Source organism: Nematostella vectensis, chromosome 14 (genome assembly GCF_932526225.1).
Source record: "Nematostella vectensis chromosome 14, jaNemVect1.1, whole genome shotgun sequence".
NCBI classification, from domain to species: domain Eukaryota; kingdom Metazoa; phylum Cnidaria; class Anthozoa; order Actiniaria; family Edwardsiidae; genus Nematostella; species Nematostella vectensis.
The window spans coordinates 12,843,578-12,864,358 of record NC_064047.1 but is presented as its reverse complement, the minus strand read 5'-3'; the positions used below and the strand labels follow the sequence as shown (position 1 = coordinate 12,864,358).

At 40.4% G+C, this 20,781-nt stretch overlaps 1 protein-coding gene and 1 long non-coding RNA gene across 2 annotated transcripts in view; one reads left to right on the top strand and one right to left on the bottom strand.

Moving 5' to 3' along the window:
* Window positions 1–7,483: 7,483 nt before the first annotated feature.
* The window catches only part of LOC116612998, a 100,485-nt gene continuing 87,187 nt past the window's right edge, over window positions 7,484–20,781 (bottom strand). Inside the window, exons 7-8 of the mRNA XM_048722260.1 lie at window positions 15,205–15,447; window positions 7,484–8,159 (exon numbers count right to left, since the gene is read on the bottom strand). Of these exons, the coding sequence (XP_048578217.1) occupies window positions 7,834–8,159; window positions 15,205–15,447 (569 nt within the window). The 3' untranslated portion in view covers window positions 7,484–7,833. The remainder of the gene's footprint in view (window positions 8,160–15,204; window positions 15,448–20,781) is intronic.
* LOC125559945 lies at window positions 12,585–13,237 on the top strand. The gene is made up of 2 exons (XR_007306614.1): window positions 12,585–12,679; window positions 12,872–13,237. It is a non-coding gene; the product is annotated as an uncharacterized LOC125559945 (long non-coding RNA).

Below are 20,781 nucleotides of genomic sequence, written 5' to 3'. Positions count from 1 at the left end.
ATCGCATTAATCTTTGATATGACTTCGCTCTTGGTATCATCTAAGTTTGAGCTTACATTATAAGAGCTTGTATTACTCACAGCTTGTTCTTTCTCCTGCCTTTTTTCGGTTTCCAGGCATATTGCTTTGCTACTGTTATTATCATTATTCCCTGGGGATTTTTCTCTCAAATACTGCTCTTGCTCCGATGACGTTTTGTCCTTTAGGCTCATAACCGCACTTTCAGCTTCACCCTTAGAAATGTTCTCACTCAAATCTGGCGTTTTTTCTGGTGTACTGTCCATTAATCGCCCCTCTTTTATAGGTTCAAGTTCATCCTCATTTTTATTATCCGTTTTATTATTCTGCCCTTCATCTTTCTGTTGTGTAACGGGTATCGGTATTCCTATGTCACCCTCCTCACCCCATCCATGCCTCCATGGAGACTCGCTCATGAATTCACTTTCCGACAATTTGCTATCGTGTCTTCGTGGGTTCTCGGACACCCCTCGCCACTCGCTCGTTACCCGCCTCTCGCTCGGATTTCTTCCTCGTATTTTGGAAGTCTCTCTGAATGTTTTGATGATGTCAGGAAAATCCTCCAAGTCATCATCCCTTATTAATCTTTGCGGGACACTAACAAACTCGTCCTCCTCTCCGGTCTTACTAAAACTTTTCTCAAGGTTCCATTTTCTTTCTTTCCACTTTTTATTGCCTGGAATTAAAGCGCTTGTTTTCCTTGTTCCATGGAATCGAGATTCCCAAAATTCGGGATCATCAAAATCGTCATTAAAACGGCTAACACTATCCCTACCGTCGAGTTCGTGCTCGATATCGGTTCTAAATCGGCGTAGAAGCCCTCTGTCTCGTAGTCTTTCTCTTCGCGAAAACACGATATTGCCCGCCTCGTCGTCCATGTTGCATTCGTCGCACACAGTGGCCAAGTGGGTAGGTTTGTCCAATTTGTTTCTCCCTTCTGGAGTTTTGTAGTCTGGATCGGCAATTATTGGAATCATTCTACTCATTTTCGTCTTTCTCGGTATTAATTGAAATATAATAGCTTTTAGGTGTAACCCGTGAATTCTCGCCTTGATTCAGACCACAGATAGCGATGACTTTGCTGTCATTAGAAGTAAGGAATTCTTAAAACCAAGATGAAGAGAACGATTCAAGGAAGACAGACCGACAAAAATGCCAAGAATGCTATTTTCTCCGTGCTTTTCTTGAGCTTCTCTTGTAGAAAACCCAACACACATCCCAAAAATGGCATTGAAATGCTCATGATATAGTCAGTATTTCAGTTAAACCAATCAGGGGACAACACATTAGGGGTGATCCACTAAACATTCAAGAGTGAGCTCTCCAAATTGCGTCGTATAAGAAAAATTACCACACTTAAAGGTCAATCACGCAGCCATTTTACGCTCCCGCACAATAATGAGTCACAAAAAGAATCCATTAGTCCCATCGGCTTATTTAAGCACGTTACTAAGAAACTTTCAACCAAACACCTTAATAAATAAAGTGTACGATTTTAATCGTGGATGGTTATTTTTGATACAAATGAACCGCTGTATTTTTAATGATAAACAATAACAAACAAGGTGTTGCTCGACATTCTCTAAGTATGGATGCGTAAGGTGATATCATTTATTAATGTCATATATGCATGCTGGATAAGTGAACCGATATCTGATGGGGAGCTAATAAATTATTTTTCCATACTCAGACGCTTACCTTTTCCCTTCAAAAAGTGTGTCATTGCTCTTATTTTAGGAATATTATCTTATTTAAGGATTGTTAAATACTATCGCTTTTTCCATACGACACCCATTACTGCGTTGAGTTGCTCGATATTTTTCTTTCAGTTGGGTTGCTCTTTTCTCTTCATATTTTGCTAATTAATTTTAGCCAATACTTACTATAGAAATTTTGTGTTGCTGGATTTTAGAAGGGGGGGGGGGGGGGGCTGTTAATGATATTTATAGATATCTGAGCCGTACAAGACCAGTGCCTCAAAATATTGGGGAGTGGGGACAGTACAGAAACATTAAGAAAATATTGGGTACACAGCAACACCCCTTCTGGTCTTTTCCCTATATTTGCTTTTAAATACTAAGGGGGTACGGGGGCTGGCAGGTGCCCTCAGTGACACTGTTACGCGGCCTTGATAAGGGTCTCCATAGAGATATTTTAAGCGAAAGTGGCGCACAATGTGCTTGACACATCATTCAGTCTCGGGCCCAGGCCATTTTTGATTAACGTATCATTTAGATTCAAAATGGCGGACGCTCTTGCAACTAGCGGAAAGCAAAAGGTGACGCAGGGCCGTAGCAGGGGGTGGGACACTGGGGGCACGTGCCCCCCAAAATTATAAGGAAATGACCACTAGGGGCGTGGCTGTGCCCCCCATTGTATTCTTAATGTTTCTGTATTGTGCTTCCCCCCCCCCCCGAATCTTTCGGGGCCTGCTGTGGCTATGGTGATGTCATAATGTCTTCGCGCTGTGACGCTGGAAGAGGCTACGTTCAGATGATGAATTAGATTCTGTGCAAATTTCTATGCCATTCAACAAAATAGAATAAAAAGGATTGTTTTAATAAACCTGAAACCACACAGTACTATTATCTAGCTTGTTCTCTTTATGAGTTCTTTCTGATGACTGCTCTAACTTTGCTGCATTAGGGCCCAATATCATACGTCATTATCACAGCCAATTGATCATTCTATGTCCAAATTCTTCTCACTTCTTAAAATATTTTTTTGGCAAAAGTAAAGATTCTTTAAAGCTTCTTTTCTTCATTCCAATAAGGGGTATTTTCATTTCATTGTATCAGACTGTTAAATAAAAGTTTCTATATTCCTGGTTTGCCTTTGTTGTTTTGCTGAAGAAAATGGGGTTATCATACGTCATTTTAGTTGATGTATTCAATATTTCCAAAGTCCAAATCTTTTCATCCACTGCTTGCCTGCAAATTCAGGGTTTATATCCTCGTCATCCAAGAAATCTTGTATGTACTTATCATTCTTTTCTTCCTCGGACATGGCCGAGGCTCCTTGTGATCTCGGTGGAGGGGGTCTTGGCGGTGGGGCCTTCTTAGACTCGTCGTCTTTATACCCATAGCTGCCTCCATGCGCTGTGGTCTCGTCACGGAACCTTCGCTCCATATTTCTCTGCCTTTCTTCCATCTGGCGTCTCAGGTCCCCGCCGTCGTCTCTGGATCCATACGCATGTCTTGTCTCCCGTGTGAATCCCGGACTATCAGAGGACCATGATGTCTCAACAGTTTTGTACTCTCCAGGTTTACCGTTAGAGCTGGAGTACGTAGTACGAGTTGTCCTTTCCACTCTTCGGCTCATAGTGAAATTGCTGAATTCTGCTATAAATCAAACTCTCGTCTTTCTAGACCATATATTCTGTGCACGAAAAAATTGCGTTGAACAGTAAATCGGGCTTTTCTTAAAGATGCGGCGAAAAATGTATAATCTGTTAATAAAATATTTATGTGTTTTTGTAAGTCCCAAGCCAAAGGCCAAGCGAAGCCCTCGACATACCCAATCAGTTTGTGTTCTTATCGAATGATGCTGGTTCTATTAACGCCGATGTCCACCGAATTGGAACAAATTTAACATTTCTTAGCACGGATGACAAGTCGGGAAAAATGGAGCACCTTTTAAGGGCAAGTCCTTCGTGTCAAAAACAGCACGATAAGAAGGGCCAATATTCATGTGCGTGTGTTGTATTAGTCACTAGAAGATGTATTTGAATGCTTAGGGTTTAAAAATATGAGGTAGGAGAAATATTAGCCAGGTTCGATAATCAGTCAATTTTAAAAAATGTCAAAGTATTAGTATCATTTTCAACTGGGACACTTGTCGTGATTCATAGCGAATGACCCTATTTACGATAGGCATGACCGGGTTATTCTAGAAAAATGCTAATGTGTGTTTATATTATGTTAAGGGATAGACTTTTTGATATTCAAAGTGGGGGGAGGGGGGTCGACAAATACCAACAAAAATAGGAACAGCAGGAGCAAATTTTTCAGAAAACAAAGCCATTCTGACAAAAAAAAATTACCTCATTCTGACAACAACAACAACAAAAAAACGGTAAAGATTTTAGCCGAATAAACACTCGCGCATGAAGCAATAGCACAACATTTACCTCAAATATATTTGAGAGTGGCACGAAAATAGGTCAAATCATTTTTCCCAGAATGCAATGCTTTGTATGTTGTTTTATCTCTTAAACACGACGGTGTGAAGAGGGGGAGGGGGAGGGTGCATGGGATGGCAGAGCTCCAGGAAAAATTACACTGCCCCAAAAAGCGATAGCCGATAATTCGATACCCCTGTAATACTCGTCTAGTTAAAGCAGCATTTGAAAATTTCACTGCCCCAAAAAGCGATAGCCGATAATTCGATACCCCTGTAATACTCGTCTAGTTAAAGCAGCATTTGAAAATTTCACTGCCCCAAAAAGCGATAGCCGATAATTCTATAACCCTGGAATACTCGTCTAGTTATAGCAGCATTGGGGAATTTCACTGCCCCAAAAAGCCATAACCGATAATTCTATACCCCTGGAATACTTGTCTAGTTAAAGCAGCATTGGAAAATTTCACTGCCCCCAAAAAGCGATAACCGATAATTCTATACCCCTGGAATACTCGTCTAGTTAAAGCAGCATTGGAAAATTTCAATGCCCCCAAAAAGCGATAACCGATAATTCTATACCCCTGGAATACTCGTCTAGTTAAAGCAGCATTGGAAAATTTCAATGCCCCCAAAAAGCCATAACCGATAATTCTATACCCCTGGAATACTTGTCTAGTTAAAGCAGCATTGGAAAATTTCACTGCCCCCAAAAAGCGATAACCGATAATTCTATACCCCTGGAATACTCGTCTAGTTAAAGCAGCATTTGAAAATTTTACTGCCCCAAAAAGCAATAGCCGATAATTCGATACCCCTGTAATACTCGTCTAGTTAAAGCAGCATTTGAAAATTTCACTGCCCCAAAAAAGCGATAACCGATAATTCTATACCCCTGGAATACTCGTCTAGTTAAAGCAGCATTGGAAAATTTCAATGCCCCAAAAAGCGATAGCCGATAATTCTATACCCCTGGAATAGTCGTCTAGTTAAAGCAGCATTGGAAAATTTCACTGCCCCAAAAAGCGATAACCGATAAATCTATACTCCTGGAATACTCGTCTAGTTAAAGCAGCATTGGAAAATTTCACTGCCCCAAAAAGCGATAGCCGATAATTCTATACCCCTGGAATACTCGTCTAGTTAAAGCAGCATTGGAAAATTTCACTGCCCCAAAAAGCGATAGCCGATAATTCTATACCCCTGAAATACTCGTCTAGTTAAAGGAGCATTGGAAAATTTCACTGCCCCAAAAAGCGATAACCGATAATTCTATACCCCTGGAATACTCCTCCAGTTAAAGCAGCATTGGAAAATTTCACTGCCCCAAAAAGCGATAACCGATAATTCTATACCCCTGGGATAATCGTCTAGTTAAAGCAGCATTGGAAAATTTCACTGTTTGAAAGCTCACTGTTGGCAGACGGAAACCTCAACCGGCAAAAAACGAAAGAATCTATTAGAATCCGCGCTATTTAACAGACCATGCGCTCTAAATTATCAGTCACCTCCTCAAAGAAACTTCTAATAGGCACACTGCTTTTACAATTTTGTAATATTTTTCGCGTACCATTACAAATGATTGGAGATAGTTACGTAATCTACCGGAAGTAAGCTGGTGACATTACCACCCTCACAAGTGGTATAATTTTATAGAGAGGCCACTCCACCACAACAACCACCCTCACAAGTGGTATAATTTTATAGAGAGGCTACTCCACCACAACAACCACCCTCACAAGTGGTATAATTTTATAGAGAGGCCACTCCACCACAACAACCACCCTCACAAGTGGTATAATTTTATAGAGAGGCCACTCCACCACAACAACAGGGTACAGATATGCAACTTTATTCATCCACGAATTTATATACGCTTACAGAAAACGCGAAAACACCGTTGCATTGCAAGTTTACAAGTGTGTTGTGGGGCGGTCTTTACAATTCAAGCTAGTCATGTTTCAAATACTGCTACTCTTTAAAGTTTTGTTTTGTTGCCCGAACTGATGTCCAATCTACTTTTCCAAGGAATGTCTCATTTGTTTCTCGTTTTTCATCACACGCCAAATCTGTTTTTCTGTTCCGCCTCCTGTCAAGCAAGGCGCGCGAGCTCAGCAGTCACATATCGAACACGATAGAAGCGAACAGACCCCCCCCCCCCCCCCCCCGTCATCCAATTCAATAATTTTATTGGGCACCTTTTCATCTTTGATTCACGGGTTTTGCCGAATACATTCATATTAAAAAAGACAGCAGGTATTCAAGTCGTTCTCCTATCCCTGATGTTTTTCATCATCTTACTTTGTAGCGATGTCATTATAGATCTAATTACAACGCACTTTCCCTTATTTTTGTTGCTTCCCAAAAAAATTGAACTATTTCTTTTGTCGCGCTCTCCTGGTTCAAACTGAGCAATCGCTTTCAAATCTGTTTTGTTGCGAATTTAAAAAAAAACATATATTTATTCATTCCTTTAATTCATTATATGCCGGGCATTTTATCAGTGTTGTTCCTTGTCCTCGACTTTGACCAAGCATATTGGGCACGTTTTTCGTTCAGGGGTTTTGTGTCGTCCTGTTTTGATAGCTAGTTTGTGGTTGCTTAATAATGCACACTAGCAACATAACAACATGGGCGCGCGCACTATGTTTAGCCCGTCATAACAACATGGACATCAAGACATAAAAGAAAAAACATGTTTTTTTAATCTTATGTCGTTATGTCGAAGATAAGAGTGCGCGCGCCCATGTCGTAACGTCGATATGTCGCTAGTGTGCACTGGGCATAAACTTTGTGAACGCAATTCTGTGATTTTAACTTGGGAGAGATATTGTGAACGCTCTTAAATTTCCTTAATGTTCTCAATTTGGCTTTATGTCGAGGGTCTTTCCATTCATAGTTATTAATTTCATTTAACTTGTTGTTCTATATATGTCAGACTCTGTCTTATAAGATTTATTGGTATTTCTGCGTCGGGTGTGGTTTACCATACCTTAAATATATTTAATTGTGTGTTTTTAAAATTCTTTTTTTACGCGTCATAAAGAGTCGTGCATCGCTACATTAGAAAGTTTCGTACGGTCTGAATTTCTTAGAACCCCCAATATTGCAACGCTCTGCATTTTGCTTGAGTTCGCAAAGGGAGTCAACCAGCCTCCACCAGGCACGCATTTGAGCTTCAATATTTATTTACCCCCAGGAGCCATCTTATAAATTCTGATTGCACTTCCTCGCCTTGTACCTTGCTAATATCGGAGTCCCGTCCCCTTCCCTCTACGCAAAGACACACGGGTTAGGCATCGTTCTTAATTTTTAAAAAAGAAGTAAAAAACACACACACAACTTGTACGTGGTTATCTAGACCAAACAACATATTGTTTCTAACAGCTTATAGGAATAATTATTAAAATTTACAATTTGCATTTGTGTTATAAAATTCGGATATATATAAACTCGAGATGTACACGTTTTTAAATAAGGTTGGACTAAAGTAAAGTGTGCCGTAACCCTCGCTAGCGGGTTTTTCACAGCATGTGATATTTTGTGATTTACATGCTACCCAAGATGCACCGCGGGTCACATCACAAGATGGTGAAGCCTTATTCAAAATACATTATTCTCATGACACAGTACCAACTAACAAATGTTTACACGTCTTTATGTCTATTGTCACTTTACAGACGCTCAGAGCTGTATTCAGTCCACCACCTCGTGAAACACCTCCATTTCGTCGGGTGTGAATGTGTGTTCGCCAGCAAAGACGTCACACTCGTCATCAGATGTGGCGCCCTGGGGACGAGCGTACGTGTCTGACCACGTATAGGACTCTTTATTCCCCCCCGCGTTGTCAGCGATCAACAGGTCACTACCACCACCAAACACCGGACCGTTACGTGTGTCGTCACAAATGGCCTGTTCATCTGGCGGGTCCCTCAATGGCAACTTTTCAGGGCGGTAGCCATTCTTGTTACACAGCGTGAACAAGAATGACCTGCTGGAGGACAGCCATTGACGGTCACTCACTTTGAAGAACATAAAACAAAATGCGTTATTTTAAAATACAAACTAGAATAAAAACAGCAAAAACCGTGCCGAACTCGTATTATTTAAATTCAAGGAAATTGAGTCTTCACCCCTAACCCCGAAGAAACATCTTTCCAAAAGGAACAATTGACTCTTGCTAGATTTATCTATTTTTGTACGAGTAATAAGCACTAATTTTTAACACCTTTTATAGGGGCCGAAATACCTAGTGTCAGAAAATGAAAAAAAGGTTTTGAAACAAGCCCCTCCCTCTAATCGAGCAGATTTTGTCAAGACAAAAAGAAATAATCGCCAGGGGCTTATTAGAGATTTCATGGAGATTTATTAGATGCCGTGTTTGCAAAAAGTTGATCAAAAGGAATAGAAATACAGTCCTACCACATTTTATATAATAACTAGTATCTCCTCTGATGAGTGAATGCCAAGCTATTTTACCGTGAAATACATCTAAGGATGGTGATTGAATTGCCGATGGGAAAAAGATACAATTGATCCCTTACCCACAACCCTTCAATGGAGCTTAAAGTTGTATTTTCAGTCAAAACAACGGTAAAAAATAATATTCGAAATTCTATTAATTAACATAAGATAAAAAGCAAAAATAATCAAAATTATTTCCCATTGTATGAATTAATGTTAGGGGCACAAGCCGGGATCCTTAAGAAGCGCTCCGTTAATCCATTCAAAATGAAATGCAATACTCAAAAAAATGTTTTTTCAATAATTTGTCTATAGACTTATATTTGTCTCCTGATTACAAAAATGTGTTTCTTTTTAAAATCGAACGAATATTAAATATTTTATGGATTTTTCCTTATTTTTCTCGGCTTGACCCCGAAAAACACAACAAAATTTGAACCAAGTATCGCTACCTGCAGCGCGAAAAATAAACAGCGCAGAAACACAACAACACCACAGGAGGCAACCAGGATATGTGATCTCAATATTATTTTAATCTTAGCTTAATCCAGTTAAAAAAGAATATTTGACAGATTTTCTCAAATATAGCCTCGCATCCATCATTTTGCACGATCGTCAAACCGACAAATTGAGGCCTTAAAAGTCGCATCTGGTACATTGCTCTATCAAAAATGGTCATTTTTTCTGAAAAGACAGTCACTTACTTGCCTAGAATCAGAAATAAAATTTTGGGGATAATAAAATCCGGAGCGCTGAGAGCCCCAAGAAGATACCAAACTTCACAGGTTATTGACCTTTCAAACTTAGGCTAACTGTGACACCAACATCTGAATTGGCAGGGAAATTTGGCTTTTGCCGACGCTCCCACCTCGAAACAACATATATATATATAAGCGCCTGCACCCGCGAACGGGTATAACACAGTTTGTATTTAACTGTTCTCCGCCCTTTTACGGCGAGCTTCCCTTTGTTTTAAATATGTTTCATATCTTCTTTTGTCGTATGACGTGCAGATGTTATTTGTGATCGCCCTCCATTCCTTTCTATTATGTACATGATAGTTCCACACTTCAAGGACGCATCCAATTTTGAGGTCTTTTTTCAAAGTGTCCTTGAATCTTAGTTTAGGACGACCAACTGGGCGAGACCCGTGTTCTAGCTCCGAAAATAACAGCTGCTTAGGCACTCTGTCATCGTCCATTCGGCAGAGGTGAACGCTGAAAACAAATTTGAGGACCAATAAATATGTGTGTTATCACTTGCATTCTTCGTTGTGCGAGATGATTTAGGCAAAACACGTATTTGAATGCGTATTTGAATAGATTATAACTAGTCTTGCGTAATGTTTGTGTCCAAACAATTCGTAACATAGATAAAAACAACAAATTAAGTGGTATCGAATTTTCCTCACCTCAGCTTGGGAAAGTACTTGATAGGCATCGTTTTTTTATCAATGCTTGTTCCTCTACAAACGAATAAAATCCCTTTTAACTCGCTTCGGCTTGCGATCTCGGAATGTTTTTCATGGTGCTTCCACGTGACCGGCAGTGCACACAGGAGTCCCAAAGTTTCTCAAACACAATGCAAAAAAAGAGAGAAAACAGATAGAGCCCCTCATCAAAAAAATCTGATTCCTTATTTTGGAATAGAATAAAATAAATAATGTCCAACCGTAAGGATTGCTTGAAATTGTAAGCCATCGAAGTTATCGAATGATGGATTTTATTTCAATGCGGAGCGGAAGTTACACATCTTGTTTGAAATTGAAAGTTGTTAATAAACAGAAGTTTTTCATACCAGTACCAGGTACGTTCTATGAGTGTTTATACACTGGTTTCTTCTTGCTGTCCGTTTTGCACAGTTTTAGTGAGAATATGGCTTTTTGCTCATACTCTCAGTTCGTAGGCGGGGAGTGTTGCGCTAGTCAAGACAACCCTGGTATAGTGCGGTGCCTGAAAATCACAAACTGCACACAAGACACCAAGAAGCATCTCCGTTCCTTAGGGGTGAGAGATTCACCAAAGCTGGTTCTGGCCGGTGCAGGTAAAACATTTTTAACATTGACGCACTATGAATAACCACTTTTTAAAACCTACAGTTTGATTTGCTGTCCAGGTAATGTCTGTGTCCAAACAATTCGTGGCATTCAGCTTGGGAAAGCACTTGATAGGCATCGTTTTTTTTATCAATGTCCGTTATTGTTTAGTCATTGCTGTGAAATTGTATCCGAAGTATCCGAAATATATTAACAAAAACTGATAGCAAGGAATTTTCTAAAAACGGACACAAAATATCACAATAGTTTGAAAGCCCCAAAAATTAATGTATATGTCACAGAGGAAATTATTCTGTACAGTACACAATCAGATCTACATGGAAGAATCCAGCGCTCTATGGGGGGATCTGGCTTTTGCGCTGTCCACGGGGTATCTGGCTCTAGCGCTTCCCACCGTGATATCTGGCTTTAGCTCTGTCGATAAGGAAATCTGGTTTTGGCGCTGTCCACGGGGGGATCTTGCTCTGGCACTGTCCACGTGGGGATCTTGCTCTGGCGCTCTCCACGGGGGTTTCTTGCTGTGGCGCTGTCCACGTGGGGATTTGGCTCTGGTGCTGTCCACCTGGGGATCTGGCTTTTGCGCTGTCCATTGGGTATCTGGTTCTGGCTCTGTCAACCGTGATATCTGGCTCTGCCTTTGTCAATAAGGAAATCTGGTTCTGGCGCTGTCCACGGGGGGATCTTGCTCTGGCGCTGTCCACGGGGGGTCTTGCTCTGGCGCTGTCCACGGGGGTTTCTTGCTCTGGCGCTGTACCACGGGGGAGATCTGGCTCTGGCGCTGTCCACGGGGGTTTCTTGCTGTGCCGCTGCCCACGGCGCGATCTTGCTCTGGCGCTGTCCACGGGGGGGGGGGGGGGGGTCTTTCTCTGGCGCTGTCCATGGGGGTTTCTTGCTGTGCCGCTGCCCACTGCGCGATCTTGCTCTGGCGCTGTCCACGGGGGGATCTTGCTCTGGCGCTGTCCACCGTGGTATCTGGCTCTGGCTCTGTCAACAAGGAAATCTTGATCAGGCGCCATCCACGGGGGGATCTTGCTCTGGGGCTGTCCATGGGGGACCGGCTTTGGCGCTATCCACGGGGGGATATGGTTCGGGAGCTATCCACGGGGGGTATGGTTCGGAGATTTTCGCTCTGGCGCTGTCCACGGGGGGATCTGGCTCTGGCGCTGTAAACAGGAAAATCTGGATCTGGCGCTGTCCACGGGATATCTGGATCTTGCGCTGTCCACGGATATCCCACTTTCCGCTTAGCGCGGCTCCGGTGACTGGCCAAAATACTAGGCAGCAGCAGTTTTTACGATTACTGCGCCATCTGATGCGCCATGTGCATTGCGGTGGCTTGGGCAGATAGGGAGCTTTGTTTGGACAGCAAATCAAACTGTATGTTATAAAAAGTGGTTATTCATGAGCGTCAATGTTAAAATTGTTTTACCTGCACTGGCCAGAAGCAGCTTTGCTTCGTAATTTAGCGATAAAACGGAGATGCTTCTTGATATCTTGAGTGCAGTTTGTGATATTCACGCACTGCACTATATCAGGGTTGTCTTGACTAGCGAAACACGCCCCGCCTACGAACTGAGAGTATGAGCAAAAAGCCATATTCATTAAAACTGTGCAAAACGGACAGCAAGAAGAAACCACTGTATAAAAACTCATAGAACGTACCTGGTACCTGGTACTGGAATAAAAAAACTATCTGTTTATTGCCACATGTCAATTTCACACGAATAAAATCCATCATCCGATAACTTCAGTGGCTTACAATTTCAAACAATCCTTACAGTTGGACATTATTTATTTTATTCTATTCCAAAATAAGGAATCAGATTTTTTGATTGGTTGCTATTTCTCTTTTCTCTCTTTTTTTTGCATTGTGTTAGAGAAACTTTGGGATTCCTGTGTGCACTGCCGGTCACGTGGAAGCACCATGAAAAACATTCCGAGATCACAAGCCGTTTTTATGCGTTTGTAGAGGAACAAGCATTGATAAAAAACGATGCCTATCAAGAACTTTCCCAAGCTGAGGTGAGGAAAATTTAAAACCACTCAGCTTGTTATTTTGATTTATGTTACGAATTCTTTGGACACAAAGATTACGCAAGACTAGTTATAATCCATTCAAATAATTACTCAAATACGTGTTTTTTTAATCATCTCGCACAACGAAGAATGCAAGTAATAACACACATATTTATTGGTCCTCAAATTTGTTTTCAGCGTTGTATCGATGAGGGAGCTTCTGCAAAAGCCAAATTTCCCTGCGAATTCAGCAGTTGGTGTCATAGTTAGCCCAAGTTGAAAGGTCAAATACATGTGAAGTGTTGTATCTTCTTGGCGCTCTCAGCGCTCCGGATTTTATTATCCCCAAAATTTTATTTCAGATTCTAGGCAAGTAAGTGACTATCTTTTCAGGAAAAATGACCATTTTTGATAGAGCAATGTACCAGATGCGACTTTTAAGGCCTCAATTTGTCGGTTTAACGATCGTTCAAAATGATGGATGCGAGGCTATATTTGAGAAAATCTGTCAAATATTCTATTTTAACTGGATTAAGCCGAGATTAAAATAATATTGAGAGCATATATCCTGGTTGCCTCCTGTGGTGTTGTTGTGTTTCTGCGCTGTTTATTTTTCGCGCTGCAGGTAGCGATACTTGGTTCAAATTTTGTAGTGTTTTTCGGGGTCAAGCCGAGAAAATTAAGGAAAAATTCATAAAATATTTATTATTTGTTCGATTTTAAAAAGAAACACATTTTTGTAATCCGGAGACAAATATAAGTCTATAGACAAATTATTGAAAAATCATTTTTTGAGTATTGCATTTCATCTTGAATGGATTAGCGGAGCGCTTCTTAAGACGGAGATGAAGACGAAGGCAAGGCTGGTGTTTTTCAATGCTTTCCAAATGTTTGGCCACAGCAGCAGCATAAGTACAGAATTAGGCTCGCTATATTTATACCCTTGGACCAGACAGATACCCATGTAGTGGTCCCACATGAATGGAAATATGTAAAACAATCTTGAATGTAAAACAATTCAAGGGGAAACGGAGAAAATTTGGCAAAACGAACCAATCAGACAAAAGCGTGAGGGCGTGGGAAATCACAGAGTTGGTTTCTCGTCCCTGCGTATTTACAGAATAATCTATGAAGTCAAAGTAACTCTAAAATAACACTAATGATTAAGCAACTTTTAAAACTTAACTGCGCATGCTGAAAGAGCGCGTGTCTACAACAGTTTCCCCTAATTGAAATAACGATACAAGTATAGATGTCTAAACCAAGGGGTGAGGATGGTGGCATACAATTTAGAAAGAATTTAACTGTTCAAACAAAATTTCCAAAACAAAAAGAAACCTGAGATTTCGCCACGTATAAGAAACTGTACACTCCCTGGATTTAGACGCACCAAAAGGTCATCGAAGCGGAGGGTCCACGGGCGTGCTAAAATCTAGACTAAGAAAACCATCAATTGTGAACAAAATCTAAATTATCCTTGAAAGATAAATAAAAATAAAATACTAGACGACAATAATCTATAACCATAAAAATATGAAAAACCGTCCTATAACATACCTCCCTTGTCAACCTTGTGTTTGTCCCCAAACACGATAAATTATGAAACGATTATTAGAAAGATTATCGAAAGAAAAATAAACTTGGGTCCTAAGATCTTCCTTCTGCCGGCTTCACTCTGGATACTCAGACATAAAACTGCTTCCGGAAGAATCTGAGTTACAGTATTGCGATGTAGACATAAAACTGCTTTCGGAAGAATCTGAATTACAGTATTGCGATGTAGACACGAAGCTGCTTTTGGAAGAATCTGAATTACAGTATTGCGATGTAGACACGAAACTGCTTTTGGAAGAATCTGAATTACAGTATTGCGATGTAGACACGAAACTGCTTTCGGAAGAATCTGAATTACAGTATTGCGATGTAGACACGAAACTGCTTTTGGAAGAATCTGAATTACAGTATTGCGATGTAGACACGAAACTGCTTTCTGAAGAATCTGAATTACAGTATTGCGATGTAGACACGAAACTGCTTTCTGAAGAATCTGAGTTACAGTATTGCGATGTAGACACGAAACTGCTTTCGGAAGCATCTGAATTACAGTATTGCGATGTAACACGAAATAAATAACAGAAGTAGTAGGAATGTAATTGCGCTAAGATATTCAGAGTTTCTGTTTAATTTCTCGATTTTAGTAACACCTACTTTAAGGGTTGTCCAAGGAAAAATCTTGTAATTATGTAAAAACATTTTCCTGCACCAAATAGCAAAATTAACGAGCTCACCTCATGTAATACCATGGTAGCTGCTAACAAACTATATCTATATTTGTCTATCCAATCCTTTTATCATATGACGTAATACATATTGGGTGGAAGGTGGCTTAGGAAAACGTACTGCAAGTCTTAAGTTAAAAGTTCATGGTAATGAACAAAAATAGGTTAAATGGTTTCTTTTTACAAACATGATCGGACATCTCGACCCTCACACCCTGCTACGACCCTTCTCGTATTCATTAGTGTACTCACTTGTCCACGCTACGTCAGAGTAGCCACCAAACACGTATCTTCCTCCAACGCTTACGAGTACGATGTTCGGCGCTTTGCCATTGCATTTTTCATGGAAGGTCCTGGCAGCCCAGCCATCTCTCTTTGCTGAGAAACATCTGACCCAGCGACTCTTGGGACTTTGCTGCACGGGCTTCAGGATTCCCAAGAGATCTCGGAGGTACTCTGGACCTTTGCCGCTGAGGATGGCGGACTGCTCAAGACCTACAAACGGAGTTACAGTACACTATCACCAGATAAGTAACCAATACTCTTTTTATCAAGAAGGCACAATTCCTTATCCTCATCATGTCTCAAACAAATAAAGTCAGTGTATATGTGTGTCACCCAAAGGGTTAGTACAAATTGTTGCTGCTGTTGTTGTGTGGTCGTACAAAGTCCTGCCCCAAATCAAGATTCCTAGAGTATTCTGGGCCCAAAGTTCCACCATCAAGATTGGATTTGTGTAAAAAGACACTCTCTGTCAATTACAGAAAGGATCAAAATCCCTTCGCCGAAAATTACACCATCACCAGATAAGTAACCAATACTCTTTTTATCAAGAAGGCAAAATTTCTTATCCTCATCATGTCTCAAACAAATAAAGTCAGTGTATATGTGTGTCACCCAAAAGGTTAGTACAGATTGTCTCTGCATGTTGTTGTGTGGTCGCTCAAACTCCTGCCTCATATTCAAGATTCCTAGAGTATTCTGGGCCCAAAGTTCTATCATCAAGATTGAATTTTTGTAAAAGGCATAGCTCTGTCAATTACAGAAAGGATCGAAATCCCCTCCTGAAAAAAATGTAGACATAGGACAATCATCGAAATGTCACCAATGCTGGACTTGATCACTATTATTCTTACGAATAAACCTAACCCGTAACCACCTTTTGCTTGTAGAACTACCATTCAGCAAAAGATCTACAACTGAATTGCTTTTTATCAAGAAATATTATAAACAAAGACTTGTGATTTATGGTATGCTTTTATGTATTCTACTCGTCGCGAAATGCCCCTTGCTCACGAATTGAGCTCAATCGTGCTCAATTATATTTAGATTAGAACTGCGGCTTTGCTCCCTTCGGTGGCTGCCCATAACATAATAAATAGGAATAATACATACGGGGTATACACACTTAGAAAACCTACATGAATGGAAGAACAAAAATTACTTTTTACATTATCATGAGATAAGGCATCGAATTACTGGGGTAGAAAAAAGCAGTCAACGTGGAAATAAGTTTTCTTTGTGAGGTTTGATAGCAGAGGATTACAGTTATTTATAATCAGGACACAACTGTATTAGATAATTTACCTGCACGCTCAACTGAGATCTTCTTTGTCAAAGAACCCCAATACTCCTCATCCACTACAAGACGAACTCCATCCTCCATACAAGGCTGATCCACGGGTTTCTCTGCAAGACTCGATAGCTGGGATAGCACTTCATTCCTGATGGACAAGACATCCACATCATTTGCATCTCTGCACATTCTCTCAGCAAACTCCAAACTGCTACGAGCACTTGCAAGTCTCATGGATAAATTCTCTCTCTGGGCAGTAAGCTGCTTCTCTTGCTTTTGACAAGCTGACTCAATCTCCCCTCTAATATCAGATCGCATCTTCTCAAGAGCACCTATCTGCTTATCAATGAACGCATCCAGATCCCTTCTGGTCGCACGTTTATTTTCCTCGAGATGTTGTTGAGCCTCTTCTACCAATGCCATCGCCTGTTCAATATCGGTGAGTTTTGATGCAACTTTTTTTGCTCTTCCCAATATTTCTTCTTTCTCTCGAGCGATAACACCACTTGTGAAAAGGTAATTATGATTTTTATGATCAACAACAGTACAGTACCGGCAAATTACTTCCTTACAAGATTCGCAAAACAGTTTCAGCTTTTTACCCTTATGTTTGGTACAGAAGGAAGCCTTGCTCATTGCAAGTAACTTTCCGCTTTTGATCTCATCAAGACTGAGGATAGTGTGGTGTTGCACTGGTCGAAATCTCTTATGAGTCGAGATGCACCGCTCACAGACAAAGTGATCGCACTCGTTACATCTCCCTTGGGCAGGCTCACCACTATCACACGATTCACAAACTGGTTTCTTCTTGGAGTCGTCAGATGTCAACAATAGAACAGAGAGAATACTGTTGATCATGAAATTCACCTTCAAACTCGGAACATCTGCTTGGGAAATCTAGAACAATAATCAGTAAAATATAGTTATAATGGAGTTTGCATATGACTTCAGGGGAGGGAGGGCTTTAGAACATAGCTACGCTGGGATGTATCTTAGATTGCATTGTGTTAATATAATAATCATTTTTTTTTATCTTTAAACAGTTTAATACTCATAAAGTGTTAAAAAAAATGGAGCCAAATTTCTTGTGAGAAGAATTCAATTTCGCTTTTCTCTTTCGAAATGTCGTTGAATCCATTTCTTCGGTAAAGCAAAACATTTGTCACACAAAGTTGTTCCAGGTCTCATTAAGTAATGGATGTATTTCTGATATGACAGATTACCTGGAATTCCGCCTTACAGAGGGGGCACACAAGTTTTCCTCTCCCTTCAGAGTGCACTGCCAGCTCTTCCAGGCAGTGCCGACAAAATGAGTGCAAGCAAGGGAGCACTCTAGGATCGTTGAAGTGCTCTTTACACATAGAGCACGTCACCTCATCCTCGAGGCGCCTGCTGGCGGATGTTGCCATTTCTTCAAGAAAAAACTAGAAGAGCATAAGAGAATGGTTATTCCATTGCTACTCATATCAGCAGTACAAACACAAACAATATATCTTTTATTCTCTTATTTCTTTATTTTCGCTGGCGGATGTTGCCATTTCCACACAAAACAATTAGAGCATAAGAAAATGAGTTATTTGTTTTCTACTCATTTTAATAACCACAAAGCAGAGACAGGGCGATACTCCTAAAATAACTGTTATACGATAATAAAAATTGCATTTCTCATGTGAAGTTTGCAACCCCAAACACCTCATGTGGGATGTTGGTGCAGAGTGAGGTGACATCAATTGTGACAAGAAAACATGTGTCTGGTAGTGATGTGGGGAGGGAGAGGACTGTTTGTAGGAAGTGTGTGGTATCCTTGATGTAGGACGGGATGTGGGGTACAAATTTCTTGAGGTAGTGGTCAAGAAAGATGGAGAGTTTTTCGGTGGACGATTGGCAGCCTGAAATGATTGGGCGGCCAGGGGTGTTGGGTTTGTGAATTTTGGGTAACATGTAGAACAGGGGTGTGTGGGGGAGTAGGAAATCATGAGTGTGCTCATCGATAATGTTGTCTTGAAACAATTGATGGATGTACAGGGTAATGTCTTGTGAGAGTATGTGGTCATGGGAGACGGCAGAATAATAATTGGTGTCGTTGAGTTGTATGTGGGTTGTATGTAGTATGTAGTCATTGGTGTGGGTAGGAGAGCTGGGCGATGAGGTGTAGTGGCAGGGGGTGCAGTGTGGTGTGGTGGGGGTGTGGGGGTGCGGTGTGTTATGAGGTTGGTGGCTAGGGCTGTGCCCTCACTTTACCTCACTTTACCGATTCTACACACAGTGCTAGCCATTTTCACCATTGTTTCCTTTCATCGTATAACAGCGCTTTTATTTTGTTATCAGCATTTTCGCAACACTCATTCTACCTCTATTATTTTTTAATTTCACCTGCCAATCATACCGCAACTAGATACCCCATTAGATGCATACCTCCACCCTCACTATACGCACCTCAGTTACTGCTAACTACATTTTCTCTTAACAATGAATAAAAAAAAAAATCTTTACTTATATGCTATTTTTTCACACCTACATATCACAAACATTTTAACCTACACTACATATTCATGTCACAATATCCTTCCATTCAACATTAATTACACTCTTCATTTATCAGATTTCACTAATTTCTACATCACCTTCTCACATATACGCAACATAAACACTCGCCACCATTAACCGATCACAACTGTTTTAATCCCCACATAATACCATATCTACTACATTACCTCCTCCACTCAACACAATAATCCCTCATTCACAACTCTATTTACTATTTTTGGATACCCCATTTTCTAAACAACCTTTACTCGTTATCTTATAATCCATAATCTTAACCACCCCCACGTTTCTTAATAACCCCATGACCTCTCTCTCTCACTTCTCACACTCCAATTACACAATCATTAATCACATTTCACCTAATCCTACACAACCACCTCTCATCATGCTAAAATTATCACCATCATCTACACCATAACCCTCCTCATCACTACTTTAATCTACACACCATAACCACTCTACACTATCTCACAAGCCTATTTCCACCACCCTCCTACATCACCATACTAATTATCACACCTACTGCATCCTCACCCCCTATTAGGCCCCTGCTAGGTACGAATACCCGATCCCAAACACAAAAAAACAATATTGTCCTTGTAAATAAAACGCTAGTAATGACAACAAGAATTGATCATAACAGATACTTGGATTAAGCTATTTGATGGGAAGATAAATCTATGGAATTTTCAACATTGGCAAACATTGACTGTTTGTACCTTCACGCTTGGTCTATCATCTGAATCATGGAAGCACCCAAGGGTAAGAAATAAATGGAATGTTTGACAAGGGATGCCTCAAATATCAGAATACATTAGTTTTAAAACTCCAAGTGTAAAAGACTTCGCAAAGTGCTTCTTGTATTGGAAAACAATGTTACAATATGTAGGCATCCTGCGTTGCTTTGTACTAGCACTATAGATCCTGCAGGTCTTTTGTATTTGTCAGTTTATTGCTATGGACCTATCCGTTTGAAATGACCAGATAAAAACATCAATTACATTTGGCTATGAGGTTTATCATTGCCTAAAAGATTCATCTTGAGTAAGCGTTTCTTTTTAAACTAGCTGTACCAATCTTTGATGTACAGCTTTGTAACATTGACAGCTCAAGACATTGGGTGAGTTAACACATAAATATCAAATATAGATTGCCAATTAATATGCGAAATACAAGGTTTGGAAAAAAAGTATATTTTCTCTCTAAAACGCCTTAAATACCTTTCGAATTTCCCGAATAACACATAAAGGTACAGTTAATAGTTAAAATAGGGTGTAAATACGCGATATAAATACCTGTTTCTAGTCGAAATCTTCTCAGACGAATCTCAATTTACAATGGAAGCGTCTGATCAACCCTTCGGGAAAGACGCAAAGGAATCTAGACCCTAGTCCCCCACGCAGTCACTCAGACCGCTGCCCTCTGTCACGTGAGGCGGGCTCAGAAATGACATAACGAACTAAACTGCTAAACAAAACAGAAAAAAACAGCGGCGTTGTAACAGTAGATTTGTTCCGGCAAGGAGATTCGTTGTGGCGTTTGGGACATTTTAAGGCTGAATATGTTGTTAACGATGTTCTTAAATTTTATAATACCCAATGAATGATTAGAAAGAGAATCACAGTAATGATCAATAGTAATAATAAGGTTGTTACTATGAGGGGGTGCCCCCTATGAGCACAATTTCATTCAGCGTTTTAGAAAGA